General features: G+C 42.0%; 1 protein-coding gene across 2 annotated transcripts in view; it reads right to left on the bottom strand.

Moving 5' to 3' along the window:
* ablim1a (actin binding LIM protein 1a) overlaps window positions 1-14671 on the bottom strand; it is a 28090-nt gene that overhangs the window by 4549 nt on the left and 8870 nt on the right. Inside the window, exons 2-17 of one of the 2 annotated variants that reach the window (XM_054600586.1) lie at window positions 14267-14404; window positions 10863-11046; window positions 10410-10519; window positions 8965-9091; window positions 8745-8838; window positions 6663-6750; window positions 6002-6066; window positions 4869-4946; window positions 4452-4610; window positions 4188-4232; window positions 3975-4010; window positions 3724-3853; window positions 3055-3174; window positions 2185-2289; window positions 1755-1802; window positions 521-661 (exon numbers count right to left, since the gene is read on the bottom strand). In XM_054600586.1, the coding sequence (XP_054456561.1) occupies window positions 521-661; window positions 1755-1802; window positions 2185-2289; window positions 3055-3174; window positions 3724-3853; window positions 3975-4010; window positions 4188-4232; window positions 4452-4610; window positions 4869-4946; window positions 6002-6066; window positions 6663-6750; window positions 8745-8838; window positions 8965-9091; window positions 10410-10519; window positions 10863-11046; window positions 14267-14404 (1668 nt within the window). Of the gene's footprint in view, window positions 1-520; window positions 710-1754; window positions 1803-2184; window positions 2290-3054; window positions 3175-3723; window positions 3854-3974; window positions 4011-4187; window positions 4233-4451; window positions 4611-4868; window positions 4947-6001; window positions 6067-6662; window positions 6751-8744; window positions 8839-8964; window positions 9092-10409; window positions 10520-10862; window positions 11047-14266; window positions 14405-14671 lie in introns of both variants that reach the window. The other variant, XM_054600584.1, reaches the window with a different exon arrangement.

The raw sequence follows: 14671 nt of genomic DNA, 5'->3' as shown, positions 1-14671 counted from the left end.
AGTTCACACAGTAAATGAGCAATAGGTGGACGGAAGAACACAAATGCGAGACAGAGTTGACGAGACAGACAAACGGGGGGGGGGCTTATTGTAATATTTGACTACACTGACACGCTTGATCATTCATGTCAAGATTTTACTGGATGTCAAATGCACAGAACAGCACAATGTAAGACAGACAGACAAAAATCAGTTTGAAGTCAGTCTCAGTGATCTCTGTCTAAGTCATTTGTGGCACTATTGTGTTAAGCCAGTGCACCCATCATGTGCGGTAAAATGGTGAAACTGATGCTACCTCAAGCAGAAAATAAAATGGCGTCAACAGAAACCAAACAACACTTCTGCTTTGTGCAAGCAAAACTTAAAGGCAAATACTGAAACGCGAGTGAAGCAGGGATGCAGTTAAAGCTTTTTTGGGGCAGTTGGAAGGGAGAAAAAAGAAGAGTTAGGTTGTTGTGACGTGTCTTTTGTACCACTAAAAGGTAGCAGTGCGAGCATGCCCATCAGGAGCCTACTGTACCTAATACAGCGAGAGAGCAGGGCCAATGGTCGCCCTCACTCCGTGAGCTGTCGTCCGGAGAGGGAGCATGGGCAGCGGGGAAGGTGGCGGATCTGATGATCTCATCAGCAGACTTGCTTTGACGTGCTATGGCATCTGTATCTAGGTTGGTAACCATGGGAACTGATCTATCAGTGCCGGGGTCATGATCTGAACCACAGGTAAACATTCTTAGCACCATCTGATCGTCAGACTCAAGGTGCATTTAATTCTTGTAGTCCAATATGTACGCTTTCTACAAAATGTCTTTCCTAACAAGTCACTGAATATTGTATTGATCAATAAAATGTAATCTTCTGAAATAAGTGGTGAGGAACTGCCAGTGGATAAGAGTCAGTGTGGTTTCAAGGATGTTTCAAGGATGATTTTAGTGACATCTTGTACAAGCAAGATGACACCTGTTGTATGAAACATCATTTAGCTGTATAAAAGTCTCAAAACCAGCTGGCGTGCATATTCTCAAGTGACATTTGCCTAAGCCATTAACAAATTTTTTCAGACTCTTTTTAAAGCCGGACTATGTAACTTTTGAAAAAATAATAAACTCAACTTACGAATGAAAAGTTCAGTTATTAAACAATAAAAGGCACAGTTGTTCAATTCAATGTGCTCAAGGTTTTTGTTGCTACTGCCTTACTTGGTCTGGTATGACCACTCTAGTGGCTAATGTTAGCCTACATTAGCCAACTATTTTGCTAACTAGTTTGCCGACTTTATCTCTCTCCTCTAGTGCCACTGTTACATGACATTAAAGCTTGTCGCAGAAAAGCATTTTAATGTAAGTAAACGTATTGTAGCTAACCAGGAGACATGTTGTTGTGTTGCCAATCAGATTGCCTCTAACGGAGGCATCATTCTCTATTTTTCACAAAAGTTACATAGTCTCACTTTAAGAAAACTATGACATTATTCCTGTGACTTGTTCAGAGACAAAGAGCAGTGTGTAAAACAAGCTTCAGATGACACTGAAGAGGATTGGAGACAGACTTCAAACAGTGCTCATACACTGACACTGGGGGTGACTACATGGTTAGATGAATACACAGTTACAGCTAAATACCAAAAGCATTTCCAGTAAAAAACATGGCCCAGTAACATAACTACCTAGAGTATTACTATGAATTTGTACTTAGTAATACATATATTTTTCCTCTTTTTTACAGTCAAACAGACTATACTAGAGGAGAAAAGGTACCGTGTTGTTTATAGATGGGTGGTTTTCTGTAGATGTTGCTCCCCTGATCTGAAAACATTCAAATGCGGAGAGAAAAGACATTTACAGATTATACATCACCTCTATTATACAAAAAATTAAAACGATTGTAAACATTTCAACACCAAGCAATTGCACATAGGGACAACATTGAAATTCGCCGTTTTTCCTGTGATATGAAAGAAGAAGGGAAAAAGCAAAGGCTGATCCCAAATGGAGTATAATGACAGATAGATAGGTAGACAGACAGACAGACAGACAGACAGACAGACAGACAGACAGACAGACAGACAGACAGACAGACAGACAGACAGACAGACAGACAGATAGATAGATAGATAGATAGATAGATAGATAGATAGATAGATAGATAGTAGGGACGAGCAGTGACAGGGTGCGCTCCAGCTCCTACCTGGGAGGTGGAAATGTTTAGGGGTCAGAGAGATAGGCGGGGTGACCGGCCGGCTGTCGGGCCTGAGCGGGAGGGGGGAGCTCCGGCCACTTGGCGGGTCAGTGCCTCCAGTGAGAAGAACCAAGAACAGAACATAAGCAGGGATACTAACGGGGAACCACAGTCCGAACGGTGCAACACACAGGGACCAACAGGGCCAGCTGAAGTCACTTTGAGCGAACAGGAGACATTCTGGTTGCTTTTAAGAAATGCAGTTAATGGAGCAGTATGCTATATGCATGATGGTGATACAAAAGCGGAGCAAACTAGCAGAGTTTTAAAAAGCGAGATTGGGAAATGTGCTTTGGGTTATGAACTTTAATGTGTGTAAGTCTGTTGAACAATATGAATTCATGGTTCAATAAGAGCTCACGGTAAAAAAGTTAATAACCCCCGTCATGCAGCGACAAAACCTTTCTTTTATCTCAGCCTCACAGTTTACTGGAGTCTGGAGACTCATTCTGACAAAGGCAAAAAAAGTCATCCCTCATCCAACATTCGGGGAACTGTCAGTTTGAATATTGGATTTGTAGTACTAGTTATCTCAAGTGCATGCAAAGCTGCAAAAAACAAACACAAAGAGCCTGTCAGCTACTTTGGCAGACGCCATGAAAAGCAAGGGTGAAGAGGTGCATGCTAGTTAGTGAAGAATCAGAGCCTTGGCTGCATGGGTTTGACCCGCCAGGATGGCAGATAGATCGTCTAATGAGAAATGGCACTGGATCCAGAATGACTGATGGTGGCATTGACGGGGAGGTGGCGTTCCAGGTGACGATGGAGATGATGTGTTGCCTTCGGGGGGGGGGCACAGGAGTGGAGTGGGGCCCTTACCTTGGCTATGGGGGAGGAAGTGGTGTCTGAAAGGGGAGGTGGGGCGGGAGTCACTATTTCTGGAGCCCACACTGTTACTGCACAAGGAGGAGCAGAGCTTCTGCATGCCTGTCAGAGCCTCTGCAGGGAGGGAGGGGTGTGGGACAGGGGACAAAACCCCAGGACCAGGCAGCAGTGGTGGACGGCGTGGGGAGGAGATAGAAGGTGAGAAGGTGAAGGACAAAAGAAAAGGAAGATATACAGGATTCAAATGTCAAAAAGAAGAAATAAAAGACACCCAAAGTGAGAGGTAAGAAGTTTTCAAAATGAACAATCAGAAACGAGGAAAATGTTTATCTTTAAAATCAAACTTTACGGGGAGAATAGAAAACTAAGGAGAAACTTTGTTGTTAAAGGCGCAAAATTGACTTAAAGGTTGTTATTCTGCAAAAAGGAAAGATTGGCCATCATGTCAAAGCAAAAATGAATAACGTAACAATCCAAAATCAATTTTGGCAAAGTTCCCATTTAAAATTGTAAAAAGATCAGAAGGAGTGAAATAAGGACGTTAAGGTTTGAACTCCAGTGTTTAAACTGCCATCTACCATACCAGTTAAGATCTCACCAATCCACCTTGTACATTTCTTTTTTATGTATTCATGAACAATGGAACAATATACATATGCTCACCTGGTCTGTGAAAATGCTGTGGTGACCGTGACAAGGTGGGGGTGTAACCATGGCGATTATAAACTGGGGATCCTATGGAGCCCTGACTGGTGGACCTTTGGAGGATGCGTTCCCTCCTGTCGTAAGAGCCCTGACACACACAAACACACAAACACAGGTTAACACACAAATTAAAGGAATTTATGAGACATTATATGCTGCATTTACATTGCATACAGAGCACAGTGAATATGACAAAATGATATGCTCACCTCACCAGATGGGGTAGGCGACATGTTTCTTGAGCACTAGAAGAATCAAACAAGTCTGAATTATAACTTAGTTGTTAAAAGCTTCTTTGTGAACAAGTGTATCTCGCCAATGTTAGCCTGCTCCATGGAGGCAAAAGAGCCCAGAGAGCCAGACATGAATACCATTGCAGTTAGGATCATTTATCATCATCAGCACACAGTGACGTATCTTACCTTGTCCTCGGGCAAGGGGGAACGCTCCCTTCTGGCAGTGTGGAGCTGTGAGGGAGACAAGAAGTTTGGTACTGCATAAAGGCTTTAAACGCAGCATTATTTGTGTTAATTTGCTTGTTTGTTTTCAAGAGAAAAAGTCTTTCTATAGGAAAACTTAGCCAGAAAAACATCATGTGAGGAATATTTCTCTTAATGCACAGTGATGTATGTGCATAAAGATGACATGCATGCAGGAACAGATGCATGCAGTCTGTGTTTGTTTACCTCTCCCACACTCTCTCCTCTCTCCTCTCTCTCATCCAGGGAGGTGGTGTACAAAGGTTCATAGGTAATAAGATCAGGGCGTTCAATGTCATAAATGGCTTTGACTTTTGGAATGGCAGCTAGGTCTCTGTAATCAAGGATCTCATTGTCTACTTTTGCCTAGGGAGACAAACAAAGACAAAGATGTATACACACACAAACAAACACACAAACACACACGCACACACACACACACACACACACACACACACACACACACACACACACACACACACACACAAACAAGGGTTTACTAAGGTAGAAAATTCTATTACTGAGCAAGGTTCAACTGTCAAAAGAGGCTGTTACAAAAAAGGGACAGTAAGACAGAACAAGAACAATCTATTTAGACAAATATAAGTCCATAACACTTCTCACATAGATCGTGTGACCCGGTGAGCCAGGTATGCTTGAACCAGGTCTGGAACAAATACTCTCAGACGACGACCTCGTAGGCTGCGAGAAAACAAAACACACAAGTGGCTGTTAGTCCCAACAACGTCTGCCAGGCAGTCAGTCTCCCGTGATCCACAGCCCATCTGCACATCCCCATGGTTATTACCCAAAACACTTCGACATTTGCTTTTATACCGTATGAGCGATGAGAGGGGATTGACAACCCTAAATTTACATTCCATTAATAACATGAGGTACTTTGAAATGCTAACATGTTATTTCATGATTAAGTCATTTATTTGCAAATTGAATGAGTTCTTCAGCGCTGTGATTTTTATGTTCTTAAGAACCTCATGCTTGTTTACGGGAAATGGAAAGATTGGATGGCAGCAGCAGGTCTCAGTGTTGCGTAATTCAATGATCTTTTTAGCCTAATGGGTAAATGGGGGGGATTTGAGAAAAAGACAAATTAGTCATCTGTGATATTGCTCCTCCAAATGTGCGCATATCTTTGTCTCATGCACCTTTGATATGAGCGCAGACTTAGGGGGTTGAAAGGACAAGACTGAATGGCTCCATGACACACACAGGGCGCACTGCAGGCTGTCTCCAGCAGATGGCAGCATACAGTGCACCGTGTCCTATGTACATGGTGGAACACAGGATGATGCCATCTCATAGCCAATAGCGAATACAGTACCTGCCTTTCTGTTTTTTGGAGGAATAAGAGGGACGGAGGCAATAGCTGTGGAGGAAGGGAGAGGCGGGTTCACAGGACATCACACAAGGGGTTGTGCCTCTCCAGCCCGACTAACAGTTCACACATACATCAATGCGAACATGTAAATATGCACATGAACAAATACTAATACACGCATGCAAAGGCACACACTCAAGCTCAAAACACTGCCTTATTTGGCAAATTATGTAAACCACGGTAGGTTAAGGTTTAACAATTCATCAAGGGAGCCGCAACAGCCCATGCAGAATCCCTCGTCACATATTCCGAATTTATATATTTTCCGGGAAAACATTTTCATGAGGCATGAACAGAAAGGTGCTTTCAGTCAAGACAAGGTCATGGACAATGGTGTCAGTGACGCCCAAATTCCTACCCGCTCCCTGTGTCTCTCCTCTGTTCTGGTGGTGTTCTTGCAGCCGGGATGCCACACCGTTGATCCTAAGGCGACAAAATACATTTAGAACAACATATGGAAATATAATTTATTCACATAATTGAAATGCATTTAGCAAAATATGATTAAATGTGATCCAAAAGTGTATTTGAAATTGATTGAGTTATTACTTGGGTTATTAATAGACTTAAACAAAGGCTGTCTAATACACACCTGTACATAAGAAAAAAATAATTGCGCAAAGACTATTTAAATTCTCGCACACTGTCAGCATTAGTATTGAAAATAAAACATTTGGGTCATAGAGATACATAAAGCATCAAACTCAACACAGCTGCAACAGCTAATCGAAAAAGAGTCAAATCAAAAAAATGTGTACATCTCTCAAGTAGTTTCAGAGATGAGACATGAAAATGAACTGTCAATACACAGTGTGCAAGCAGCAGGGCATATAAGCAGACATATCACACAGTAAATGATAATAAGAAAATAAAAAGTATGCCATTTTATCCCCACGCAGTTAGGTTTTATAACCCCTGAGCCATATTCAGAGGATTATGCCATTCTACAGTTTCTGTCAACCAAAAGTGGCGTAATAAAGTTCTCACGTGACGGCAATAGTGCAGGTATTTCCGCTCACCTTGCAGATACATCTCTTCTCCTTCTGTGAACATCTGATTGCACCTGCTGCATCTCGCACAGCTAGGGTGGTAGTGCTTATCTCCTGCCTGGAAAACACAGAGCGCACAGTACAGACTAGACATTGCAGGAAAATGAAGATCAACTAAGCCTGCAGTGAAGCGAGGTGCTGCATCTTCCAGGAAATAAACTCAGAGCTCGACATGCTCCCAGCCGCATCTCCCTCCTCTAACATCCAAACCCTGCTAGTGCAAGGGATAGTTTTATCAGATCCCGTATAACTTCTCTTTCTTCCTTCAAAAACAACTGTTGATGAAATTGTGGCAGCGGTCAGCTGTTGGTAAATATGTTCCGCTGAGACTGGTCTGCAGGTTAAATGTAAATACGATGTTTCTAAACAGCTAATGGGGAATGTGAAATCATTTGTATTCCAGTCTTGTAGTCAGGTCATATTCTCTTTCAGTAAGGACAAAATTGAAAGAATGTTAAGTTATTATTGAATATGACCACAATGAGTCCTGCCTGTTTGGCACAGTCAACCTGCCTTCTCTAACTGAGCGTTCCTCTTTGTGATAACCTGCATAATGCGGTCCAATAAAATGATCTGCTGGCTAGAGCGCCTGAATTTCCATCTACATTGACATGGCACTTTGCATGCAGAGAGCTCCACTAAAAAGCCTATGGGACTTTGACCGGGGATGATAAAACACCCAAAAGAGATTGCACCCGCTGAATAACAACCCTCAGCAGCGTTTCAGCTTGCAAGTAGCCACTCACAGATATGGAGCCATTGACTAACATTTGCATTTTTCACATTTTACAGAGCAGCTATAGCAAGCACTTCACAGCACCTTCCACCCAATACTCTCCTCATATATCTCTCTCTATCTCTCTCTCAGGGATTATAAAGGTACTTATGCTATATATGTAGTGTTCCGCTAAATACTCTCCCAGATTTGAATAGCTGCATTGATTGCCCATGCATTAATAATCCATTCCCATTGCACACCCAGAGGAGCTGCAGGTATGCAAACCCAACCGATGGCTACACGGTATTTGACCTGGGTCTTGGATCAGTGATGGACTATCAGACAGACAGCTGTGGCTCTGGCCTTACTGATCCATTGGCAGCGGCTCATGGGTGTGATGCGAAGGCCTTTTCCGATTGTCACAAAGACCTGCCTTAGTGCTGGATTACTGTGAGCCTGGCTGACTGGCTAGCAGAGACATTTTCATACCATAAAATGACACGGCGTCTGAGGGGATCACTGTTTGCAGGACAGACAGGCTAGCACTTGCTCAAGAGACCAGTGAACACAGAGAGCGTTGGTTTTACATAAACTAGGCTCTGACAACGTTAAGAGTGTTTAAACAAGAGTTTGATAACAGCTGCATGACATAAAGTATTAATGAATACTGATCACTTCCTAATCGTCAGATCACATTAGGTGTTTTATGTAATATTTATGTAATTTGTTGCAAAGCGAGCTTGTATGACTGTGTGCAAGGATGTGTATTTAGGTCTAGTTGGAAAGACATATAAATCTGCTAAGAATTAATCTTTTAGTTGAATACCGTCATGTCAAGAGTCTCTTTGGCTCTGTGACGAAGAGATTACACCAAAGATTATAAAACTACATTTCAAAATTCCACCCAAAGGCTTTATCCTCTGTTTTAATGATAAGCAGAATTGACAACCAACTCACTGTAAAACACTTTCATTTGAAACTTTATGCATACTTCCCAAATGTATCTGCTGTAATTGTAGACTTTCAATTAACCATAAGTACTCAAATTCAAGTGAAAGTATTTGTTCACTCTTTCAAACGTACCATAGGCAGGATTCTTAAGAACTCCAGTCGCAATATTGAATCTATTTACAAAAGAATATTATAAATTCCACATCTGGCAGCACCGAGAGACATCTGCCTGTTCTAGCGAGCCACTCAAAAGAGGGATGTTGAAGCTGAAGAATGGTGTGTGTGTGTGTGTGTGTGTGTGTGTGTGTGTGTGTGTGTGTGTGTGTGTGTGTGTGTGTGTGTGTGTGTGTGTGTGTGTGTGTGTGTGTGTGTGTGTGTCTTACCTCTAGCACCTTCCCTGTGATGAACTGATGACACGCCTCACACTGAACTCCAAAATGGATCTGGTAGTCCTTCTCACAGTAGGGGGCGCCGTCCCTGAGTGGAGACAGACAAATCTATGCAGCAGGGACCTCACAGTGAAATCATAATTGTATGTGAGCCTGAATGCAGGCCTGAATTTGACCAACTGGCCTGTAATTACAGTGGATACGAGATGCTTACTTGCTGATGTACTCTCCAGTCAGCACTTTGCTACAGGCCTTACACTTGAAGCAGCCCAGATGCCACTGTTTGTCCAACGCTAGGAGAGCCTGTCCGTTCTTAATGTCTCGACCACATCCTGCACAATCTGCAAAAAGCAAAAGTGGCATTAAGTTAAGTGTTGTTGCAACAAAAACTACAAGAAAAATACATACAGAGAGCAAGGAAAAAGCCTGTAGAGTGAAATAATGCTTGAGTGAATGCTCGTTTCATTTAAAACACAGCCTTTAATGGGCTCATCGGAGGAGAAAAAATTGCATGCAAAGAATGAGCCGTCTTGTCAGTTCTGACCCAAGACACTAGATGGTGATACAGTGTAACCAGCAGCGTTCTGACAGCTGCCTCTTTCTATCATCCACCTCTCTCTTACCACAGCTCTAAAAGCCCCATCCATATCCAAGTGGGATCCCGAGGCTCTAAAAGTGCAAGAGGTTGGTTCTTAAACGAACAATCTTCCTGCCATCTCTTCTTTAATGAATAGAGGATGAAAGCAACACAGAGCCCACTGCAACCACAGGGGACGATAACTACGTAAGGCATAACGAGGCTGCGGTGATGACGTGAGGAGAATCAGCATGCCTTATTTATAGGTGACCTTGTCTAAAAGCTCTTCAAACACCAACTGAGAGACCACACTGGGGGGGGGGGACAGGAAGAGAACGGAAAAGAGAAAGAAGGAGGATGAGAGGAGTTGGAAGAGGAGGGGTTTGAGGGCTGCACATTCCCTTTTCCAGAGGAAAGGAAATGCATGGCCATGCATTATTTAGCAAGGCCTGTCTTGGTGTTATTCATAAACATGGCTGGTCCAACACAAGGCTGCGTTTACAGAGAAAAGGAGAGAACCAATGATACCCCTACATCAGCCAGGCATAACTGTGTTGCAGAAAAAAGCTCCTTACAAAGTATTTTCTCTACTGCGATGTGGAACTGTTAGTAGTATCAACTGTTTTACACACTTCACTTCACCGCATTACATTTTTAGTCTAGAAACTTTTGATCTCCACTAGTATTGAAGGTAATGTTATTTTAGTTTGAACAATGCTTTGCTGCACAGCACAAGCTAACTTAACAAACAGGCTGCTGCTTGAAAAAGGGGTTAACGTTCACAATTCCATCAATACGGCAGTCGTTTTTGTTTAACTAAATTTATGCTAATAATGTGTGAGCAAGCTTGATTGATGTAAACCTTAAAATCGTTCTTAACAGCACAAATATTCCAGCTCAAATGATACCAGCTACATTAAATGTCATGCATGAATCATTCCTAAAATACCAGACTTGACTGAAAATCTGAAACTTTTTTAAATCCTTCAACGAATCCACTTTCACAATGAATCCTACTGCAAACTTCCCAATACTGTGTAGAAGCCAAAATGGCATTGTGTGAAAGCGAATGGGAAACTTACTGCTGGAGCCCAGGATGTCCTTTGGTCCCGGAGACATGGGCTCGACACAGTACTGACACAGGCAGTCCTTCCCGTTGAAGGTCACCCTGTCCCCTGCAGGGAACGGTCGTCTGGAAGAGGGGTGACATGAACAATCGGTCGTCAAGCAAAAGCTGTGGCCCCGAGGTAAGCGTAAGAGTTTATTCGCTAAGGCTTGCAGGCTGTCTGATGGGGCTTAAGATGACAGGACTCGATGATGTGGATGTGTGTCAACACTGTGTGCCTGAGGAGGACGTTTAGACGTGACACACAGCATGGTACTGTACACTGTCTACTGGGATCCCTGCCATCTGATTGTTTGTCTGTCACTTCACATGATTAGGAATGCCGAACTCAAATGCAACACATTAAGATCTATTTAAGTCTTCTATTTAAGTCTTTACAGGTAATGTAAAATGAATCTATGTGTCTTACTTGCAGATGGTGCAGACGAAGCAGGCAGGGTGGTAGGTCTTGCCCAGTGCAGTGACCACTTCCCCCTCCACAAAGTCCCCACAGCCATTGCAGCGGGTGCCATGCATGCGTTGGTAGTCCAGCGTGCACAGATAATCTCCATTCTTCATGAAGAAGCCCCCCTGGGCCAGGTCACAGCCGCACACTGTACGGGACACACACATTGGCACTCTGCGAGTCAGGTCATTTAGTGCTCTGCCCACATAACCATCAAGCCACCCAACTCCTCCACGCATCAACAGCTTTGTTAAGCCTTGCTGGTCTGTGTAATCCTGAGAGGCTCGCTGAATTCATGAAATGGATGCTGAGAAATTCATTTTAACAGCTGTGTGCATTACAATGTGAAGCGTAATGTAAAAATCCTTTCATCAGCATTTACAGTTGCAATAAAAAAAACCTAAACCTTTTCACTTTGAAGGAACTCTGCATTGAGGGCTCAAGGCGATCAATCAGCACTACTACTGCAAGGTCTTTTCATTGTTGGTGGAGGATAAGTGTTCAATGGAACCACAATTCTACAATTGTGTAGCTCAGGAAATGGCCTTGATGTGTTTCTGAAGATAACTGGCTCTGAATACTCCTTACTACAATGTCCTTCTCCAACAAGCTTCCTTTAATTCAAATATAAACTTGTCATATACAAAAACATCAAAACTAGCAAAGGCAGAAATCCTAATTATAGAACAATTGAGAGTTTGTGATATTTTTAATGTTGGTATAACACTGATGTCGGGTTTGACTACTGTCCAATAGAAAGATTTACCATATTGGAGGAAATATGGAATTCAAACCTTTGAATGAGGAATATGGTGGCTTTTATCTTTGTGATTTAAAGCAGAGGCACAGATTCATGGCTTTTCACTTTTTGGGTGGTCCTTCATGAAACATGGCAGTTTTTAAATTGACATGCTTTAAACATCCCCTGTGTGTGATATGATGAAGTCAAAAGTGTACAATAAATCAAGTCTTTTTTAAACTGTGGTTAATTATGACACCACATCAAAATCAAAATCTCAAACAGATCTGTAATTTTATTCCATCCATATAGGCAACATGCATAATTATATAAGTCAGCACATTGTAATTTTATATGAGAGGACTATAGAAGAAGACTGCCATCATAATAAAAACATCCCTTAATAACAGAGCGCAACTGCCAATGGCTGTGAAAGAGGTCATTTGGTACTCTCATTGGTGAAGCTAAAGTGTGTTAGCATGCATGAACATTTTATAATTGACACTAAACACATAGTACAGCTATGGCCGATGAGAATGTTATTATTTTTGCATATCTTGCTCTATTTGACAAATTCAATTTTGGAGCTAATGATGGTGGTATATATAAAGTTACAGGATAACAAAAGTTATTTCAGCTGATCCTGATGAGGACATGACTGTCTGGACCAAATTTCATGGCAATCCATCTTACAGTTGTTGAGACAATTCACTCAAAAACACAAATGTCAACCTCATGGTAGCGCTGGAGGAATAGTTACAGGGTTAATAAAGTTAATAGGATTAATCTTCTGGGAAACATAAATGTCTGTACCAAATGTCATGGCAATCCATCTAATAGTTGTCGTTAGTTAGTTTTTCAATCTTGAAATATGTTGTGGACTGGTACGGACCAGTAGACAGACCCACATTGAAAAATCAATGACCTCCACTTTCTCCGATACTTCAACATATGTATTAATTCTGATAATATTCTGCCTTTTTGTAGCTTATTTAAGGGTACATTTAAGGGTGTCCTGGCTAATGAAAGAAATCATGGCATAATGTTTCCATTTATCAAGACTCACTGACTGCACATGTGGTGTTAACTCCACATATGTTTTGATCACGATCCAGACTTAAGGCGTGTCTGCATTTACAGTATTTCCACCACATAATGGTAATATGAGCTGTGAAGTCCACCATTCCAACACCACAGAGTGAGTCTGGGAATTGAATAGCCCTTTGGAACTGCCAAAGCTAAGAGGGAAAATATTTTGATGTTTGAGATGACTGCACCTAATCATTCTTATGCAATGAACCACGCTAAATCCTGGGGGATGAATGGGAGCGAGTTGGGCAGAGAATCAGATTTAATTGCATTAGGGCTCACGGGTGATGAGATTAGCTTGTAGGCTAGCCGAGTCAAGAGTGGGGATTTGGTGGCTCAATTTATGAAATTGAAATTAAAGTGAATTCAGGGAAATTGAAAGGTTTTGTGCATGTCATAGAATGAGATAAACACATACAAAAAGGGTCAGTTTGGGATTTTTATGCAAAGGGGATAGTATGAATATCAATAAGCTTGGTCAACCTGACAATTCCAGTATTGTAAGTCTTAAAAGCTGGAGATTCAAAACAGCATATCTAAATTTAGAGCAATGACTAAGACAGCGTGTCTATTGGCTAATACAGCAGTCCACATGGCTTCTTTGGCAACCACTATCTCACTATCTGGTGTGCACAAATACGTTCAGCACCACTGACTCTAAAAAGGTATGTATATCCACTTGTTCAGGACAGATTTAGGTGCTAATCTCAGCGTTTGCTTGTGATATTCTCAGCCCTTGGTGAACTAAGCTAACTCTATAACAGTACTCCAGTCACAGATTAACTACTAGGGCTTTCACGAGGCAGGTTCAGCCTGCAAGAGTGAGACCGCTTGGTCGGCTGTGGGATGCTACATCGTAATCATGCCAGAATGCCAGAATGCCAGAAATCCATCAGTAATGAGGATAAATGCAGGAGGATTTGCACTGTCACATGTCATAGCAGTCTGAATGGTACTATAATTGAAGTATGTAGGTCTGAGAATATGAAGATGAGTCATGCCACCGGCCTTTAGAGGAGGATGGGAAGGATGCTGTGGCCTTTAGGGACTGCTCCTATCCAACTTCATGTGATTTGGATGCTTTTTGGGACAGTTGTGGACAAAAACAATTTTTTTCAGCTGCACTTTTGTCTTTTTACCTAAAGGATCACCAGACTTTTGACTCCTCTATACCTGTGAACTATCATTCTATACATCATATGGGAAAACACAACAGTAATCAGCATTAGGCTGCATCTACTGAATGAAAGGAGGCAAATGTTCTACGATTGTGACAGTATGAAATTAGCAATGAATTTTAAAACTTCACACTTTAGCATCCAATGTTCACACGCCTCCCACATATATCTTCTCCAATTCAGAAAAAAATAAGCTGTCTGAAGAATCATTTTTTAAATTGTAAACGCATAACTTATTGACCAATGACCAACCTTATGGATCATTTTGTCTCACATGTGTTAAAGCTGAGCCAAATCACAAGCAGCAACTACTAGTGAAACGCATTCATCACCAGGTATCTAATTACATAAAATGACAGTACCTTTACAGGTGAAGCACTTGAGGTGGAAGTGCTTGTTCTGCACCCGCAGCACTTCCCCCTTACATGGCTCGCCACACTTGTAGCACTGAATCAGGGGCTTCTCTGCGGAGTGGTGGTGTGTGTCCTGCGCATGAGCCACTGCAAGAGAGGAGACATTAACATTACTATTGGACTGTAATGTTGATGAGTCATCGCCGTCGCTCCATGCAATTTTTGTCACATTGCTTTTATTTTTTTATTTTTTTAAGTTGTCTTCATCTGAGGCCACGCTGTAAATCTGAATCTGCAACATCACACAGACTCCAGAGATAAAGACTGACTGCTGAGAGCCTGTCAGGGTAAAAAAAGAACAACATTGAGCAGGACAGCACAACTTGGGATTCAGGGCCAAGATAGGCTCTCTGG

The sequence above is a fragment of the Anoplopoma fimbria genome, chromosome 6, assembly GCF_027596085.1.
Source record: "Anoplopoma fimbria isolate UVic2021 breed Golden Eagle Sablefish chromosome 6, Afim_UVic_2022, whole genome shotgun sequence".
NCBI lineage: Eukaryota > Metazoa > Chordata > Actinopteri > Perciformes > Anoplopomatidae > Anoplopoma > Anoplopoma fimbria.
The sequence above is the reverse complement of the archived record's forward strand: the minus strand, read 5'-3'. Positions and strand labels throughout refer to the sequence as shown.